A 20979-nucleotide genomic window follows, 5' to 3' on the forward strand; every position below is an offset into this window, starting at 1 on the left:
ATTATTCACATATCAAACGGAAGAAAAATGTCATTCTTGTTAAAAGAACCTTTGAAGTATTATGGCAGTTTGTTTCTGCTATAAGGTTCCTTCGGGGAATGTCCTGAATATCACGGGTTTGTCCTTAACAAAGGTTCTCTTAACACAATCTACTTCTGCAGCACACTTCTCAGAGATTACATGTCACGGCTGTTAGGCTTGTATTTTTCTTAATTCAATTAAAGCGTCAGCATTATGAAAGTCTGAAACTTTCTGAGCTTCAGGTGAAACACCTTTTAGTTTCTGGCTAAGCGGAAAGAAAATGGGAAACAAGGTATTGTTGAGGTTTATCACTTAGTTGCCAATGTTAAAGAGACACCCCAGTCATTATACAGTATGCACTGTATGTAATATCTATGATAGCTGAGTGACATGCTCCATGTAATCATCTCATATACATTTGGTGACCCCCTCCCCATTTATTACGAGCCAAACACAAATCTCCTGCCACGTGATATACTTACCAATACTCAGCTTCAGTGCTGGCTCTGCAAAGGTTTTGGGGGCCTAATGGGGTCTTTAAGCAGCCAATCAGCTGGGGAAATTATTGGACCATAGAGGAGGCTGGGAGCTTCACCTTCTACTAAATGTATTTTGGGGTTTTAAGAATGGATGCTAAAGTATATAGAAAGTACTATGCTATGCATTCTTTGTTGAAAGGGTTGCATTTGATGCTGGGGTGTCTATGTATATAGTGGAAATGAGTAACTTACTGAAATCTTTATAGTGTATGGATCTTCCCGTTGCTGTGACATCACTACCGAAATTTCATAATCCAGATTTCTATGCCACTTGCTGCTGTTGAGGTCCTGTAGGAGAAATATATTTATTATATAACGTGTAAATTGTTGGCACTATATAAATAAATATAAATAGTCTTTATCTTGCCACAATGGGTCATTCATGTGATGCCAGGAGGTACCAAAATTGTAAAAAATAAATAAAATAAAAGCAATGAATAGAAGGGTGTTCAATAGGCAAAATACCACTATCTACATAATGGTTGACGTTCTCCTTCCACCTGTGTAATGATGTCATCTAGTCTCCGGTGTCGTTAGAGTGAAACGAAGTTAGTATAGGGAATCCTGCTATAAGGACTCTGAAGCTAAATTTGCTGCCTTTTCTCCAGCTTTGGCTTTCGTTTACTTGCATTAACTATATTTGATGCTGTCATTAGTTTCCTCATTTATTACCTCCACCACCCCCCAACATTGTATGGTCTGCCTTCCCAAAAAATGTCAGCCTTGGGCATGTAATTTGGAGCAGTGTACATACATATCGGTTTGGAGATCAGGCAAGAACCTTTTCTTTGAGTACGGCCTCTTTTTGATTAAAATAAATGAAACTTGCCTGAAAGCAAGCTGGGCATGTGGGTGCAAAGGGCATCATTACAATTAGCACTAGGCCCCTACCGATGTATGAAAGTGCTTCTCTCTAGAAGAAGCAAATTCTGAGGTCTGGGGAGATTAAAACCTGTGTGAGTCCCTTGGCTGTTCTTTACATTCTCCAAGAAAAGGGTAAGGTGTTAATTTAAGACTTTAGAGTGAATGGTTGCCGAGGTCCATTAAAGAGCACAGCGGGGGCTTTTTGAGCCCAATCTTGCATTTTATAAGCTACAGGCGCAGCAATCTTTTCTTGACATCCTAAACGGTCTCAGAAACCTTTATTTGTCTTTTGTTTGAGCTCAGTGTTGATGGATCTTTTTTTTTACCCCCTTTTATTATTTTTTGCAATGAAAGGAGCACAGAGACTCTTAATCCTCATAGACAGCCTTCAGCATAAAGTGATTTAAGCTCTTTTAATGCTTTATTGTCTTGTCCAAAAAGCTGTTTTAAAGAGCAGCAGAGATTAAATATCCTCCTGTCTAACGTACATTAGTATAAAAAAAAATAGATGGTCCCTTTCACCGCCACTCAGTGCGCCATAAACATGCTTTCTGCCGGAAACATTTCAATTTTAACAGCTGTTTAATAGTTTGGACTAAATATCACATTTTATATTTTGAGAATTATTTTTTTTTTAATTAATGGTGCTCTTTCGCCTACCCTGAATTTAACTGTCCCGTAACTAAATGCAGCATTAGCCCAAGTACAAGTTGTTGTCCCATTCTATTCATATTTTGTGTCGGGACTGTGTAATTGTCATGCGACACCACAAAAGCAGGCACTGACAAATTGTTGCCATAGAAACCAAAAAAAAATCTTCAATTTCTTTGTTGCATTTTGTAATTAAATCTTTAGAGGAAGCACTGCTTTTTTTGCTTGGCAGCCTAGAGAGAACCATTAATGTCTTGTCTGCGTGAAACAGCGCTATTTAACTACCGCCTTTCTAATTTGAAACTATATATACATCACATATACCAATTCATCGGACAGCTGTACCTTTAAGACAGAGTCCAAGCACTAGCCACTTTACTAATGTTAGTTAATATTAAGGCAAATTTAATTGCTTTTGCAGATAGTGGTCAAAATCCTTTTAAAGACCGCTGAACCTTAACCAAGGTCAAGAGATAACCATATGATGTAGTATGTCCAAATGTTGGTTCAACTGCTTGCCTGCTATGTTCCCAGATGTTATTTACATCCACACAAGTATTCAGATTTACAAAAAGTCATTTTTTCTTCTTTAATGCACTTTGATAAACACTATATCACACCCCTTAGATATATTTTCATTTATTTAAAAAAAAGAAGCCATTTTTATTTCTTTAGGAACTGTGCCAATATTTTTTTTTAAAAGCCTTTTTGACTATTGTCCAAAGTCCATTGTATATTTTATTGCTATAACGTTGAATAAATTTTACTGATCAAATGCAACATGCAACATGTGAGGTTTTAGGAAATGTTATTTTATCCACATGTAGACAATTCACTTGATTTTTAAATGGCACTTATCACTTAATATACTGTTATGTAAAAAGCAAAAACAAACGTTAGGGTGTGTTTTTTTTTGTTTGTTTGTTTTTTTTGGTTTTTTTTATGAAAATGTCTGGCTCAGAGAACAGATTTTCCTGCTGAACATCACATTTTTCATGAAACAATATAGCCCTTTAAGGATACTAAATAGGAATAATAATTCCCTATTTTATTTTATTTTTTACATTTGTTGTTATGTAGATATAACTTATTTACATCAAGATTGCCTATTGCTAGAACAAATAGAAGAAAAGGGTTGTGTGTTTGTAGCTCACACATAATAGCCCTGAATATGATATGGTGCTTAGGAGATTCCTTGTGTTCTGGTCTCCAGCAGCCATATTATTTCAATAATAAAGAGTGTTGAAATTCACTGGAACCTGCTGATTATAGCGTTTTATCTTAGCCACACATAACACGGTCTTTTTGTTTTCTTCTTTGTCTTGATGCAGATATTCAAAAACAAGAAAGTCAGAAGCCACCACAGAAAAATATTCAGTTGTACGACACACCGTATGAACCTGAGTGCAATGGGGTAGAGGAGTCTGATTCGGAAAGCTTGATTGACCTACGTTTGAGAGAAAGCAAATTACCGCAGGATGATGACCGGCCAGCTGATGAGTATGACCAGCCGTGGGAGTGGAACAAAGCTTTGCCGGCCCTTGCGGGTACTCAATCTTAATAACTAACTCTACCTTTTATTGTTGGTGTACCATCAGGTGGTTTGTTCAGTGTTTCTTCTAAATTCATGATGTCCTATTAGAAGGGTTATCATACAGCTCCAATCCTGCTTTACAGTACATCATTTCTAAAATGTGATATTATTTTAATAACATTTTGCCTGATTAAAAACCTGGACAACAGTGGTTTTCATACCTACTAGTTATTAGGAATGACCTTCCACAAGGAATTTAGATTCATTTTAATTCTAAGATTAGAATGTCTAGGACAACATTGTCCAATTCTGGTGTAGAGTTTCGGTTCACTAACAAATTGCTTTCTGTTTACTTTACACCCATTCACGTTTTCTTTGTCTCGAAGGAATTAGAAGCCTTCTGGCTCCTGTAAATTGGATAATCTGTTTTCTTTTTATGTGTTTGCTTGTTAATTCCATGTAATCCTTTATTACGCCATGCAGGGAAGTTCAAAGACAGTGACTTAATTTCCCAAGTTGCATTAAATATGAAGAGCGTTTCAGCTTTTTTTAATGAGGGCCAGCAGTTCCTGTGGGTGCAATTCTGACCTACTAGGCTTTTAAAGAGACACATTGTTGATTTCACAATTATAAGTGTATTTTCCATGTTTAATTAGTCTGACAGACCACCCAGGGTCCTCACAACAGGGACTCTGGCACTTCAGCTAACATGGCATCTGTTTATATGCAAGAAAAAGTTATAAAAACAGGCTAACAGTCCCATCCTGTGCGTGATTAGGTGATTTCTGAAACAGATGCCTTTATTTCTGATAGGGAGAGCATGATGAATTGGTTTTTCTGGTTCGTTGGCTTGAGAGTAATTTGCTTTTTACAATCAAGCTAATATTTGATAGAGATCAGTTTAGACTCAGTATGCGACCCGTCATGCTGGCAGACAACACGTTTTCTACCTTTTGGCAACAAGCTTAATAAAAATAGTTTATTGTAACTGTTGTTTTACCCATAATGCTCTGCAGATTTCAGTTTACACAAGACAAAGCTGTTATCCACATAGTTTGGAAGTGGATTTAGTAAACTGAAGAGATGAGTGGTTCACAGTCTAATTCATTCACAAGTTCAACATCACCATGACCAGGGCCGGCCCTACAATGGAGCAGAGTGGGGCAATTGGGGAAAAAAAAGGCGGCACTTTGGAAGAGGCGGCACTTTGCCGCCCCAAGCGGTTTTTTTTGTGGTTTTTTTTAAAGCGGAGGAGAGAGAGGGGCGCCGAGTGGTTTTCGCTTACCAAGTTGTCAGTACCCGCTCGGAGAGAGAGAGGGGCGCCGAGCGGGTACTGGCATCTTGGTAAGCGCAAACCACTCGGCGCCCCTCTCTCTCTCCTCTGCGAGCCCTCTAGCTCGGTCTCGGTGCCGGCTTGTAATGCTGAACGCCGGAAGTGACGTAAATTTCCGGCGCTCAGCATTACAAGCCGGCACCGTGGCAGAGCAGGGAGACTCGCCGCAGGACTGTTTTAAGGTAAGTACGAAGGGAGAGGGGGGGGGTAGGGTAGATAATGGTGTCGGCGAAGTTTAAAATGCCCCTGATGTCGGCGGGGGGGGGGGCATTTTAAACTTCGCCCCAGGCGGCATTATGTCTTGGGCTGGCCCTGACCATGACATGCTACTTTTATATGTGGACATGACAGAACTGTGATCTTTTATGTTTCTTTCTAAAGTCTCATATGTTACGTTACATTTGAACCTCCTTTTTTACCCTGGTGGCGATGGACGCAGACAACCCCTGCTGCTAACCGCACCTCCTTCCGGCTGCAGCGGAAGTTGTCTACACGAATCGCGTAGACGTCTACACGCTGACCCGGGTACATGACCGGGGAGTCAGAAGCACCGGTAAGTTTGGGAGGGGGAGTGTTAAATGGGGGGCATAAGGTATTTCTGTAGGCAGAGTGCTCTATGAAATGCCTTTTAACCCCCTTAATGCCACTCTGCCTCCAGAAATGCCTTTTAACCCTCTATATGCCACTCTGCCTCCTGAAATACCTTATACCTCCCTATATGCCACTCTGCCCCATAATTTGCCTTTTAACCCCCTAAATGCCAGAGTGGCATATAGGGGTATAAGGTATTTCTGGAGGCAGAGTGGCACATAGGGGTCAAAAGGCATATCATCATAGCTTTTATAGTTTACATAGTTTACATGAATTAACATTTACTGGTAAAACTTTTTTCCTATAGGGTCGTGTTATATTCAGTTTTTTTCTTTTTTTTTTTCTAAATTAATATTCAGATTTGGGGGGTCGTAGGCAGACCATCAAACCATGTGCTCTCCTTGAACAAAGTGGTGTTACACGTTGTTAATTTTATCTTTTATATATAGCAACCAGTTTAAGCAGCACTTCTTAAAGCGCACACAATCAAAGGGTACGACAAAACTAGAACTGACAGGCTAAGACAACGCGATACATTAGGTAAAAAGGCCTTCTGTCTACAGTCCTTATGAGGTCTATACTGTATATACTGTACTGTGTGTCAGGGCTTTTTAAAGACTTTATCTTGTTACAGGTACTCATGCAAAGTCTAACAGAAAAGCAAAATGGTGACCTCGCCTCACAGAGGACACATTCAAAAGAAGTATTGTCTTGGGCAGCATAGTACACATTTTCCATAATTGGTTAAAGCCTAGGTCTGGTAACACTATCTTTGGACTCATGTTTGCAAACTTATTCTAAGAATTACATACAAGATAAACCATATAGCAGATAATGGTCATCAGATTAGAACAATGTACTATTATTTTTACTGGGAGTCTTATCTGATATCCAAGATTACCTTCATATATGCACCGTACAAAATAAATGAGTACTAGAAGAGCATATGGCTACCCATATATTAAGTAGGACATAATCTTTACATGTATTGGGGTACATCTATATCTCTGTAGAAAGTCTCAAGAAATCAAGAGATTATTATTTTTGTGGTTAGACATTCCAAGGTCTTGTGCCTATATAACTCCTCGTTGCAGTCCATACATACACACTAAGAGGCTGTTCTTGGCTTTTTCTTCCAGCCGGTTCTGGCTTTAATGTTTTTTGCTAAGAGTTTCATGGTGTCTGCACTTCCTTGTCTTAGGCTACAGGATATCAAGTGACTTCCAAAAGCTTTTATATATGATTATATAATACAATTCCCAGGGTGATGCTGTTTGTGTTTAAAACACCAGCCAGATAAGAATTTGAGAAAGGGCAGGGCTGCTTCAAGTCTGTTTTTCAAAGAAGCGTTATCACTTGACTATACCAGTTTTCGTTAATTGTAATATAGATTCCCCACCGTGATGTGTAATTTATTTTTGGCCAACTAATTTTGAAGAACAATATCTTCATCACACTGATCATCCATCCTGCCCATTCAAGGTATGCTCAGTCCCTCATATCCCTCATATACACTTTAATGCAAATGATGGCTAAATGTTAAAAAGAGATACTTGGAGTGATTTCTCAGAGCCCTGTCTATAAATTTTAAATGATTCCCTGTCCCCCCGGGTACTTTACATGGCAAGAGATAAATGCATCTCATGCCTAGAAATGCAAGGTACTTACTATCACCCAGCTCTAGCTTTGGCACACATACATGTTGAAGTGTGAGGGACTAATATTCTGCCACTGAGCCCCAGCTTCAGGGGCTCTAATGAGACCTTGTGCCCTCTTTTTAAGCAGTCAAAAGTAGTGCAAAACTTCAATATGTATTCTTTGCTTTACATTGAATCGCATCTTACATTGGGCACAGACACACAAGAATCCAATGGGAGTGTATCAAAGAGTAAATATCAGAAACAAAAGGCAAACAGGAAACAAACAAAAAGACGTCCGTAATTAGAAAATAAATTGCTAGCATGAAGTATGCAAATCCCCCTTGCTTGACATTTTCTTAAAGACAAAAAGACAAACTTGATTTCAAAGCTTTATTTACTTATAATTCATACAGTTAATTAATCAAAAAGCTAAAGTTTTTAGGCTAGCTCTTTAGAAAGACAGCAGCTGATGTTTAAGTTCATTCAGACTTGTGAGCTGATGCCTTAGACCAACAACTTCCTCAATCAGAAGCCACATCGTACCCTTGGGTCATTGGACTCTGGGAATTCCTCTCCTGGTGTCTGATCTCTGTTGTGAAGATCTTAAGCGCAGGCATTTTAGCTGTAGCCTCCCACATGAGGTGTCCATCAGAATCAGTAGTTGATTTTCCATATTCAATCTCCATGGTTGCAAAGGCCTCATGATACTCTTCCAGTTTGTTGGATAGACTCATGTTCTCCAGTTTGTTTGTTACTAACACGGAATTTAGTTCTGAGTTCCCTTCAGCCAACAGGTCCCTTTCCCTTGCAGAATTAGAGATCTTGATGTTCAGGTCGCTCACCTTCTTTTTCAGCCCATCAGAAACCTCTTCCATTCTAAAAAGTTTATCTGTCAGTGTTTGGATGGCGTTCTCTTTCATGTCCATAGTCTCCTCCAGATGGGACAATCTCTCAGTCTTCTCCTCCAGGCAACATTCTAACAACTCCATCTCCTCTGTCAAATTGAAAATCACTGCCTGGAGTCTTCTGATCTCTTCATCCTGAGAGAAGGTGTCCTTCCTGGAGTGATCCCTGGAATGGTACTCTTTGGGTCCACATCTGGATTTTATTTTATTTTCAAGAGCCAATATTCTCTCTTCCGCACGTGACAGTGCACGCCTTTGGTCAATGTCCATCTGCAGTAAGGTCTTCTGAATATTTAAAACATAGCTCATGTTGTTCTCAGAAAGACTGGCAAAGTGAACATCATGTTCTCTCTGAGCTTTACTTGATTTTGATAATCCAGACAAGGATTTGACACAAAGTATAATTATAATTGCAATGTTCAAAAAATTGCATAGATACAGCAGTGTATCATCAGACTCCATATCCCACATCTTTGCTCCTGCCTTCTCCTCTGAGCAATTACTAGCCTGGGCATTTCAGACGGAACACCCTACCTTTTGTCACAAAGCTGATGTCATCACAAAGCATGTGTCTGGTAATGATGCAGTAAACAAGATGCTTGCTGTCTCTGGGCTTATGCTTGGTGGAGTTTAAAACTATATGCATTTTAGATTTTAATCTTATAATTGATTTTATTATTAGATGTTTCATATGAAATTTGAAAAAAGATCCCCCAGGAGCAGAACATAAATAAAATATTTAAAAGGAAACAATCGCACTGCATTTTAATGAGTATGATAGATGAGTGGTCCCTCAAGCAAATACCCCTTTCCCCACCCCCTCAGCCTAATTAAGAATTTTCTTTCCTCCTTAGTATATCTACAGTGGTTTAATAAGCATGTGTCAGTTGGTCACACAAGCACACGCACACTGTTTGAGCCAGGCATCTGGAAAAGGACAGTTTAATACACTCTTATTTTTGTTTCTTTGTGGAGCTGTTGCGTATGTTTTGTTTAACATACTCAATACGGATGTGTTTGTGTATGATTATAGTACATGACATATTTGAAGAGTGGCAGGGTCATTTGGAAAGCTCTCGGGTACTGTGACTAGCCAAATTTTGAAATTCTTTAATCCACTGTAAAAACCTATGACCTCAAAAAATGATTTAAAGTAAATATATCTATTTTCACAGGCACAAATGGAGGGGAGAATGAGAGAGCAATTCTTTATAATAGGCTGTTGTAAGTAGCTTTTATTTTGCATCTACAAGTACGAAGACAGCGTTATCTTTTTCCTTCTAAGTGGAGCTGAAAATTGCTCTGTACTTTACCACCCCATGAGGGGATGTTATCATGAAGAATTAAAACACAGTTAATTTCAGCACTAAGTAGGGCAGGCAGGCTGCTGGAATGGGCTTTGCTTTGCATCGCTGCATTTAGAGGAGGTAATTGGCTTTTAATAACCTTTTCATGCAGTTGGAAACAGATATAATTAAATTTAATCCTCTTGTACAAGACAACGAGAGACTTCGCGATCATTCTCTTGTGAAAGGTACTCTATGACTTCATTTCGGCTTCCGCTACATTAAAATTAGAAACCGCCATGCGCAACCCCGCATTTAAGTAGGCGATAGGGTTTTTTGACAAGTGGAGTTGGAACTCGATAAGACCTTCTTTTTACTGACTTCCAACTATCCATGTTTGGAGGGGTGGTGGATGCGTAGAATGGGACAACTAGTCTATCCTGAGCATAAATCATGTCCAAGGACACAACAGGTCTAAAAAAACGGGCAGACTAGATACGCATGGATTTTACTTATCAGGTTATGTTTCTATACTTGGGAATTTCATTTATAAAATATGGCTTTTTTTTTTGGCGTGACATTTCTTCATAATACTGCTTTTCAACACTACAAAGCTATGCGAGAAGCATTAGTAAAAGCTATAGTTTTCGAATAAAGAGCAATGTGTCAGAGTGTCTGGCACAAAATGGCTTTTTATTGTATGCAAGCCTATTAGAGACTCTTGGAGACGAATAGGCGTTTATAGCTGAAGGCTCAGCTCAATGAATTGGGTTTGGAGCACTTTCCAGGGTATATTCACTAAACAGTTCATTATCAACATAATAAGCCTTGTAATAATCAGTCATGGTGAGTTTGTCCTGCAAGGAAGAGCCAAGTTGGCTGTGTGCAACACATATTTCAATCATCAAGGTGACATTTAAGAAACCTTTAATCGCAACTCGCCTGTTGCCGCTTGATGTGTTAAGTTTTCCCCTTTAAACAGTGTACCCCTCTGTGTATAGTAAATCAACATTTTGATAAATAGCGTACAATTATAAAAGGTGGTTTTAACTTAGTAGTTTTAGAAAAATACAGCTTTATTACTAAATAGCTGGCACACCATGAAATACACAGCTATAATTTTTTAGGCATAAAAATGTAGTTTTAGTGGGGAAATCTGCATTCGCCTTATTTTATTTCCTGTTTCAGCCCGGTAAGCAAATGTAACAATATTGCTGTGAAACTGTATACTCAATAATTGCCTTAAACCATTTAGCACCTTTTTGTAACCTTTTTTCTTTATACAACCTAATTAAAGATATTGCTTTGTCGCTTTGGGTCATGAAGTTAATTCGAGAACATTCTTCTCATCCCTCAAGACTAAACACTTTTATGTGTTACAGGGGTTTTTTTTTTCCCCCCTCCTTTCTTTTTATCTGTAGTTCACAGAAGTGAAAAATTGTGGCTAATTAAGTACTATTTTCAAATGAATTAACAGAACATATACATATTATTTAGACATGCTGGAGTGGTTCAATAGAGCTTTGGTTTTTATTTATTTCCAAGGCTGAAGGTGCTCTGCAAAGCCATGGAGCTATTTCACAGAAGGGTTACATCATTCTCCCGTAGCTTCTGTTACCGGCTGATGGCTTTTTGAGGTCCTGTCCCGTTGCCCACTCCAAAACCTATGGAATAATGGCCATATCTGTGATCAACTGAGTTCTTGAAATGTGTTTATTTTATTGTGTAATGGCAATGGTTAGAATGTTCTTTTGTACAAAAGAATGTTTCTTACCAACATTTCTGTAGGATTATTAAGGTCATTCTCACCGTGTAGTCTCGCTATTTACATACCTCACACATTAGACAGAGACAATCATGGTCAATTACTCTTTTTCTGGACTCGGTGACACAAATTGACATTATCAAGCTGTTAACTTGTCGGTCAGGACTAAATCCTTAATTCTAGAGTGATTTAAAAGAATACTTGGTATCTCAGGTCGGTTCCTTGATATGTGTCTAGACAGCGCATTCACTAATACACAGGACAATTTGCAGACGTGAGTAACTGGGTCAAAACCGGGTGAAAAAAAACATAAAACCATACATGCGGGTAAGGGCAATGTAGTTTTTTTTTTTTTGTTGTTTTTTATGCTACTCCATGTGCAGGAAGTGTATAGTCAGTGGTACAAAGTTACTCAGATGTCCGCCTCATTCCCCTTTTTAAAGTAACAAGTTATAAGTGGATTGCTGTGAGATGAAACGTGTCTCACTCTGCATTATGAAAGTCCAGATCCAGTCGGTTTCTTTAAGAAAATTAGTCAAGTTGGTCGAACGTAAGACATGATCCGATCTCGTATAAGAGGTATCACAGGTATATAGTATAGCACATTAACTAACCCCTTGAGGAAGGACGCAACGGTAGCTCCTCAGTTACTTAACAACACAGGACGTACTGTTATGTCTTCTTCGGTACAATATGCTTCATCCTTAAGGGGTAAATAATGTATGTGAAATGGCTACACCACCTGAGCTGTTCTTGACAGCTGGTAATGGGCAACCCACTGAGCTCTATAGCTTGACCCTTAGTTAATAGGTTACTAGTTAATTGAAAAGCCAGCTCAGTCCATATATCACTGGTTAATATGAGCAACATTACTACACAGGGTTAGAGAACATTTTTATTGTTCTTTATAATAGATCACTGTGATTAACACTGATTTTAATATGATAGGAAATTACTTAAAATGATTGCCTTGCCCACGCAAGAATCTGACCTGTTTAGTAAGCTATTAACACATACACAGCCAGAAGTCACCCCTTTAAATGCATGAAATTCCCACATTCTAAATATAGAATATTGACGTGGCCACTGAGCAAGTGATTTCATGGACTTCAAAATCTGTAATCTGGTACGTCAATGATAATTAAAATGCCTGCCATTTCATTTTAAGGAGTTGTATTAAAGCACTAAGGGTGGCACAAGTAGATTTTTTTATTTAAGCAACGAGGAAGATACCGAACCACACATCTGCTGCTATCCAAGGCCTTCTGCTTTTAGGAAGGGATTGAATCTTATTGGGCATTCCTAATAACTAGCTTTGCATACTTAATACAATTTCCAGAGATATTTCATGAAACTCATCTTAAATAATATAATTGCATTTCACAATATGTCACATTGTGCAATTTCAACAGAATTCCCTCTTGCTATACAACATGAACTGTCCTGCACGAGAAGACAATGCTCGAACATGTTTCCGCTAGATATTTTCTTAAATACCTGTATCTTCTGTATTTTAGTTAAGTAATAGAATATAATATGCTATAAAATGAAAGCACTCTTCCGTCTCTGGTTAAGAAAGACCTTGAATAATAAATAGAAGAAGTAGCAGCCACAAAACTATGGGCCGGCAAAGTATCTATATCATGCTGTACCCAGAACCACATGTCCTCAAGTGACTGGACGTACCTCTGCTTAAGCTCAGCCTTTCTTCTCTGACTTTATTTGAGATTGGAATGTTCTTGCTTGTGATATGATCATATCTTGCCAAAGATACATATACAGAAGTAACAAAATGAAACAAATGTAATATAATTGAGAAGTGGACTTTTATGTGATTTTACTGTGTGATTACTAGACTTGGGCACCTGCAAAGTCTTTGTTTGTCTTCTGGAAAATGAAAATCTTCGTATGCTACAAATGTTTGTCCATTCCAGTGCTTGTTTTAGGCGACTATTCGGTATACGTTCTTCGTATTTGGTTTATTTTTTTCATAGTTTTCTGCCGGTTGCCACGTAAATGCCGTGAAACGGTGATGAAATCAATAAATGAACGCGTAGAAGTAGTTGAATAGGGAATTTTTAGACCAAATTTCCATACTTGTCTAGCAGTTGCAACTTACTTACAAGGGGCATACTTGCCTGCAACCCAAATTTGACGGGACAGGACGTAAAGAAACGGGATTGTCCTGAGAAATTTGGGACTGTTGGCAGGTATGCGGCTGGAAGAAAGTGGGTCAAAAACTCAAAATAAGCTTAGACTTAGTTATAGGGTTAATGTAAGGTTAAAGATAGTAGTAGTGCGCTGGTTTGGTTAAAGACCTATTATCAATTTGTCTAATTTTAAATTTAATAGCTGTTATTAAATGCATGATGTCACAAGAGTGAGCTGATTGGACAAACCAAGATCAGCTCACTCAATCAATATCCCCCTCTTTCAAGAAATGGCGAGCCCGACGAGAAGACAAACACAAACAATGATTCTTAGTGTTGTGTGTCTTCATCTTCGTGTTCGTTTATCCGCCGCCATATTCATTTATTCGGTATGAAAGACGAAAAAGCAACATTCGGGTTCATGTTCCCCCGAATACAAATTCACAAGTCTAGTTATTAGCTTGGTCTGTAAAATTTTAAAATGTATAATGAATTAAACCAGTTATCTGTGGTCTCTTGCAGCTCAGTTCAATGGGGGTGAGAAGAGACAGTCCTCTCCATCGCCATCAAGTGACAGGCGCAGACAGCTGAGGACTCCAGGAGGTGGCTTTAAGCCCATAAAGCATGGCAGCCCAGAGCTCTGTGGAATCTTGGGGGAAAGAGTGGACCCAAATGTTGCACTGGAGAAGCAAACGTAAGTACTTTTACCTTCATTCTAAAAAGAACAGCATAGCACACAAATGATGCTCCAAAGGACCGCCAATCAACTCCAATGACTTGAGCTTCCAGAGCAAATCCAGATTGTCATTATAGCTGTGAACTATGTCTCCTTAAGAACAAACACAAAATCTTAGTTCAGTTCTGTAGGAAGGGTTCAGTCTTGCATTTAAAGTTACCTTCTTGGGGCTTAAAGCCCTCATATGCGGCTTTAACAAAAAAATGATACGTATTTCATATGTACTGCTCTGCAGAATATGACGGTGCTATATAAACCAATAAATAATATAGAGAGATCGCTAGGCTTTAGCTTTCTAGTGAAAATGTAACTTGATAGTTCTGCCTCTGAAGTTCTGTACTAGCTGTAGAACTATGGTTTATGTCATATGCCTTATGTTAACAAGCTGTCAATGAATCCAAAAGGCAAATTTCTGCTTGCTGACTGTATAAATATGCTCAGACTAATGAGCGTTTTCTGTTTGTAGATGGTATCATGGAGCCATCAGCCGGACGGATGCAGAGAACTTGCTACGGCTCTGCAAGGAATGCAGCTACCTTGTGAGAAACAGCCAGACCAGCAAACACGACTACTCCCTGTCTCTGAAGTGAGTTGTGTTAACTGAATGTACTTTTCCACGTTGCCGAAATGCATAATTTTGGTTAGATTGTTTATCCGCTATTATTTTTTTTTTTTTTTTTTTTTATTGTAGCCTCTATTTGCTAATGGATAACATGTCCACATACTTTCTCAAAATAGAGACCATCTTGGATCTTGGATTGGAAATAGACTCGGTTCTATATAAAAGTTGGGCCTGTTCCAAAAAAAACAAAAAAACAAAAAAAAAGCATATCCTTTCTCCTATCCTTCAAGCTATACTTATCCAGGTCCCATAGTCATTATTTTTCTTAATTGAGGGTCCCGCGTGTCTATCCAAGCCATAGACTCCAGCAGCAAAGAAAGTGTACGCAAGGTATTTGATACGCAAGGAAATATACAGAGGCTTTAGCATTGTCTCTAAAGTGGGTAGATAACAAACATTTTTTTAATTCCCTTTCGCTGTGTGTTTTGTTTTCATAGTTTCCTGTTACTCAGGGCAAATAAGGAAAGGTTAAATGAATCAACTTTGTTGACAATTTCTGCAAGGTAGCTCCAGCTTGTGATCCATCACGCAGCGTATGAATGACAAGGCTTCCAATTTTAGACGGCTGAGCAATATTTTTTTGTAAAGTGCTCGGAATTTGAGGCGTAATAGTAGAGTTCAAAGGTTTTCCTTCTTGTGGATGTTTATCAAGACCAGTTTCAGAAGGAGGTAAAAAAAGTTGCTACTTGTTCTATGGGCCACTGCTTCTTTTCACCAGGTTCAAGTGATGGTTAAAGGTGGTAAAATCCTTTTTGTTCTTTTGCAACAAAATTTAAAGATGCAGTTCCACATTCTCTTCTGATTTAGAAACATCATTCCTAGTACTGGAGAAAACCCAAACCTTTCCCAGAAATAAGGCTTTGGTTATGTCTATTTTTTTGCCAGGAACACTCAATTGTCATGTGGCTCAAACACATACACTGATTATTGGGAACCAGTCCTTGGTGTGGGCCGTCAATCAGCAGTTTGTTATTCTTACTGTTGTCACCAGAAACCGTATCATTTTGTGGCAACGTTTGACAATTACAGCCCCTCTGCCCTCAGGCCACATTTCAATTTAAAACTGAATTGAATTACAGCACAGCTTGGTCTGAAGATTGATATGCCCCAGGTGGGTCCCAAACAGGTGAACTTAATGTAAGACTTGCATTCTGGACACGTACGTAAATACTGTATGCAGACCATACGTTGTCCATGGATCCCAAATCAGATAGAGTGACTGCATATATTAGATTGGGTTCCATCAAAAGGTTCTATAAGTAGGATCTGATTTTTACCTCCACATAAGGTATGCAAGTTTGATATCATTTCAGGTCTGATAAATCATTTATTTAGAAATGGGCTATCAAAGACCCGGAGTAACACCATAATGTACAGTGTACTGTATGTAGTACCCTGAACTGTACAAGTATACTGTTATCTCAAACTGCTTTTCATGTGGTTGCAGAATAATATACATTACACGGAGAGGAACATGGGACCGCATTCTTTTCAGTGAGCAAAACAACAATATGAAGGCAATATGTTGTATGAAGGAGACTTTAACTTGAGATTACAGGCAGGGTATAAGCGTGACTTGCTGTAAGGTAAAGGAACGCAGTATGAGGACAGCCTGTACCCCTTCACTTATACTGGTCGTAAAATCACAGCAATTACAGCATAGTTGTAAAACTAGTATGTGGATAGTTTGGAGATACCCTAGCGCTTTAGCTGTTGCGCAACTACAATTCCCATATTGTTTAAACAGCTCAACAACTTTCAACAATGGCCAACATACGGTATGTGCAAATATATGACTTCACACGGTCATCATGACCTTCAGTTGATCTTCATCGTTGAATCACTTGCTATTAGCCCTGGCTGCTCAATCAATATTTATGGCTAAACATATTAACCAGCAGTAACAATTTAAATTACCATTAGCAAGTGGGGATTAAAACACTTTACGCCGGTGTCAGTTCTCATTATTAAAACCTTCTCAGGTTGCCTGCTGTTTAAAACAGTTATTTTAAGTAACTTTTTGAAAAATTGATTAATAACTCGGTTATGTGTTCTACTGAAGAAAAAATGATACAATTTGATGTAACTCTGAGATTTAGTAACCTTGTGTGAATAAAAGGGAAGCAAAGCATCCCAATGGGATCAGAACTTATTTTACATTGTGTTCTGCAAATAATGCATACTTTGTAGTAATGTATATTGGCCTGTGCTGCATAGGTCTGGAAGCACTGGTCTGGGATGGGGCAATCCCCACTTGTACCATGCTGTGGAATATGACAGCGCTATATAAAACTAATAGAGATCTCCATGTAATCAGCTGAATTATTCTTTGGCGGTCTGGGCTTAGCCAGCACAGCCTCCATAGCATACCTCCCATGTGTTCCTGGTTTAAGACGATTTTGGAGCCCTTTTCCAAGTAGGGGTCACCGGCGATCCAAGGAGATCCTCTGATCTCCCCTAACCAGCCCAGGGAACTGTAAAAGCAATGGCGCTCTGTGTTATGGCCACCTTGCAATGTTCTGGTAATTGTTTTCAAAGCCAACAAAGCTATGATTTCTGTTTTTGGTTTTTTTTGTTTTTTTATAATTTATAATATAATGTAAAATTAGATATTGCTGCTCTATGACTCTTCGGTTCTTTTTAAAATTATTTTAATTAAGCTTAACAGAAACGAGTGTTACAGCAGTAAATATTTATTCTAGATACATTTCCACATATGTATTGACTGCTATTTCCAGAAGCCCTATGTATAAATCATTGTGCTTGTAATTAGTGCAGATTGAACTGAAAAGTGGGCAGGCTGAAGCAATAAAACAAGGAAATTCAGGTCATAATGAGGACACCAGGATGTAAATGCAAGTATTAAAAGCTCCTGCTCAGAGTAGTAATCGTTAACCCTTTCCTGTGCTTAACAATAACCAGGGCATTGAGATATTAAGATATGTAAAAACATCCTTTAGTTGGCAAAGAATTGTACTTAAGTATGTCCTAAACTAAAATATATGGCTATTTTAATGCATTTATTGCTGGCAAAATTAGATTGAAACCGGATCCATGTTGTTGCTTGTACTTCTCTCTCTCCTGACCTGTTTACTCAGATATATTATGAGTTATATTTAAATGGATCCGTTTTCATACAAAGAGTTTTTGCACTACCGTTGTTAGTTGCCCCTATATATATTCAACAGTTTTGCATTATCTCTAACAAGCCAGAAAAGCTAAGAATTGTCTCACAGGTTGAGAAGTTTAAAAGGGACAACAAAGTCCCTACTCGCCTCTAGCTGAAGCTTTTTCTTTTTGTTCTTGTGCTTTACTTGCATTTCTACCTGTAGCCACTAGGTGGAATCTACAGTTACCAGGACATTAGCATTTTTCATAACCTGATCCATTCTGTGCTCTGTTTATGAGTGCATTCCACATTTGTAAATGTGTTTTTTAGCCTGGGTTCTGGAAAATCAGCATGTTGTCTGCCAGGGTTGATTTTGTTACTGGGCCAACTGTTTGGACTGCCCGATACCCACCCACCCCCACCCCCACCCCCGCCGCCAGGCTTACAATGCTGCCTAAGAAGACTTTGAAATCGCACAACATCTTATGCATAACCCCCTATGTTTGATGTTAAAAGGGTTATCCTATGGAGCTATATTTTCATGTTGATGACGCATTGCTTTATAACCCTTCGCCTGTTACTAAATCTTCATCAGACTTTTTAATTATTATTTTTTTAGTATTTTGCCTCTTTCTGTATGTCGGGTCCCTTTTTATAAGCAACATCTACAAAGTCTACTAAGAGTTTTACAAAACTGTGCTCTTTTTAAATCAAAAGAGTGCCACTTCTATTCAAAAATATAATCTTCCAAGTCACCAAACACTAAATGTTCCATGAAGTGTTGAGGTCATTGGGCTGTCAAATGTTCCCATCTAGAGTTCCACCTTTGCCGAAATAGCACTATCTTTATTATATTACAGTAGGAGAGCATTGCTGTTGGTGATTTTATATCGAGGAGAGAAAAAAATAATCAGATTGAGGGATGTATTGCATTTCCATAAAACCTAATTTCCGTCCGCCTACGCACATATAATGACTTTTAAGAGAATAGAGTCTCTTTATACATAAACTTGGAAGTCAGCACATTATTACATTTGAATTATTTAAGGTATGCGTGTACTTATTGAAGCATAGCTTCTCACACAAAGGGCTCTCGGTTTGAGTTTGGATTTCCCCAGGAACACTAGCATTGGAATTTTGTCCATTGGCACCTACTACAAATTGAATAGTGACCAGGCTCCATTCTTTTAACACACGTCGCAAGAGTGAAGGGTCCCACATTACAAGGTGGTCGCCATCTTCTCCATCCTCATGCACTCCAGCTGTGACCCGTTACCTTAACTGGTAATCCCTAAAACCTCCAAACTACTCAACAATGCAGACATGTTTATGTAGATGACAAAGCAAGCATGTTTGTAAAGAGGAGAAGTATGGCTCATGTAATTATTAGTCTTCCACTGCCCATTTTGTCCGAGCCAGAGCTCATCCAACATCGCCTTTTTTTAGGGCTGCCCTATCAGCCAATTTTTACATGTTGTTGACCGACCCTATAGTCCTGCTGAGCAGTATGTTGGATGTATAAACTCACAGAATGAAATGAGTTACGTAATCCAGTGTATATAGCACCTGTAACGCAAGGAATCACTTTATCAATGGGTGTTGGCAACATTAGACATGTCCTAATAGAAATGACTTCTAATCACTCAATTTAGAATTCCCAACTTCTTTACATAGAGAAAAACTGTGCTTGTTCAAGCTTGCTAAACTCTATTAAACTTCGCAAAATACAACATGTCATATTGCCCTGTTCGGCAGTTTTTGGATTTCTCTTGGGGGTTTGTGTTTTTAACCAGATAACCACAGTGTAACACTATAAAAGTGTTATCATGGGACCTATAGGTTATGTACTTCCTTCTAAACGGTATTGAACAATTTATGCTCCTAGATGAGACCTGCATTTATAAGGCAGTATTTTATAGCAGATCATTGCTTAGAGCATTTTATTGCTTTAATCATTTTAATTTTATAAGCCATTTGGGAAGTAACATTTAGGAAAAGTCAGGCAGACTCTTTAATGGTTTATAGATTTTTGAAGAGACGCCTGGCTTCTTAGAACTGGTTCCAATTACAGGGGTCTGAAGATCATTACCATCAACCGACTGCCTACCATCTGCTGTCAAGTTCCTTCCAGTACCACTCCCACTAAAAATCAAATGCTGAGCTATGTAGTAGCATTAAGTAGTTCTATAACCTACCAGTGGTTGTGTTTTATGCACGTACCTGGGAACTTTCTAAATGATCAGAGGCGCCTTAAATATTTAGCACTTAATAGCCCATCACAATGATTACATTGTAGTCACTTGCTTATTGTAGAAATCTAATGGTTAAATAACATTATTTTTATCAAGGTTTGTAAAGACTCAAACCTTAATCAGTATCCCTGCAAATGAAATTTCCTTGAAATAAAATAAGCTTTGCTATTTTCTAATTGTTAATCAATAGAGTGGAAACAGTGGGATGTTCTCAAATCAATTATCAAAATAGATCAATAGATAACAATCATTCTTAAATGACCCCAACAACCCTATATACGTCTTCTACAAAGTGTCCCATCACAACCTAAAACCCAAGGGGGTTGCAGCAGAAACCCAAATCAAAGCATATGTAAAGTACATTTGAGCCAGTGTCCCACCTGCTAGCCCAAAGCTACTATAGGATAATTTAATTAGCATTTTGATGTATTCTAGTAGCATAAGCATTATTGAATAATGTGCCACAGTAATAACAGAAAAAAAAATACGTGTCCAATTGAAATCAAATTAAGGAAGCACATTGTGAGGGCTTAATTTTCTATGTCCTCCTCTGAATGGAGTACCTAATTCTTAATGCATGTAGATTTGTGTGTGTCTGTGTATAATAAGTCTATGATCTTGATGAGCAAAACCCAACTCTAACGGTAAGTAATAGATGAATTGTTGTTTTTTTTCCTTAATGCATTTTTGGAGTCTTTTATGATACATTTTAGAGCATGGATTTTTAGTTACTGGTTCTAGAAACTGAGAAATCATACATTCTCATCTAGCTTCTTTTACTTAAACCAGGAAGAAATAGTTTGTAAACTTTTTACATATGCCAGGTAGCAATCCTAGTATGCTAGCAAAATATCAGATAGCATGATATATCACTGGGTGATGCTACTGCCATTGATTCACTGAGCATGTGCAAGAAGCATACTAAGGTATGCTCCTTGCATTGAGTGTAGCAGCTGAGGGTGGAGTTAAAAAAGGTAAAAG

General features: G+C 38.3%; 1 protein-coding gene across 1 annotated transcript in view; it reads left to right on the forward strand.

The window, feature by feature from the left end:
• LOC149285086 (SH2 domain-containing adapter protein B-like) overlaps window positions 1–20979 on the forward strand; it is a 96436-nt gene that overhangs the window by 60569 nt on the left and 14888 nt on the right. The window contains exons 3-5 of the mRNA XM_089495846.1: window positions 3407–3622; window positions 13802–13973; window positions 14482–14601. Of these exons, the coding sequence (XP_089351972.1) occupies window positions 3407–3622; window positions 13802–13973; window positions 14482–14601 (508 nt within the window). The remainder of the gene's footprint in view (window positions 1–3406; window positions 3623–13801; window positions 13974–14481; window positions 14602–20979) is intronic.

The sequence above is a fragment of the Sceloporus occidentalis genome, unplaced genomic scaffold, assembly GCF_023333645.1.
Source record: "Sceloporus occidentalis isolate IW3139 unplaced genomic scaffold, rSceOcc1.0.p SCAF_85, whole genome shotgun sequence".
Classification (NCBI taxonomy): domain Eukaryota; kingdom Metazoa; phylum Chordata; class Lepidosauria; order Squamata; family Phrynosomatidae; genus Sceloporus; species Sceloporus occidentalis.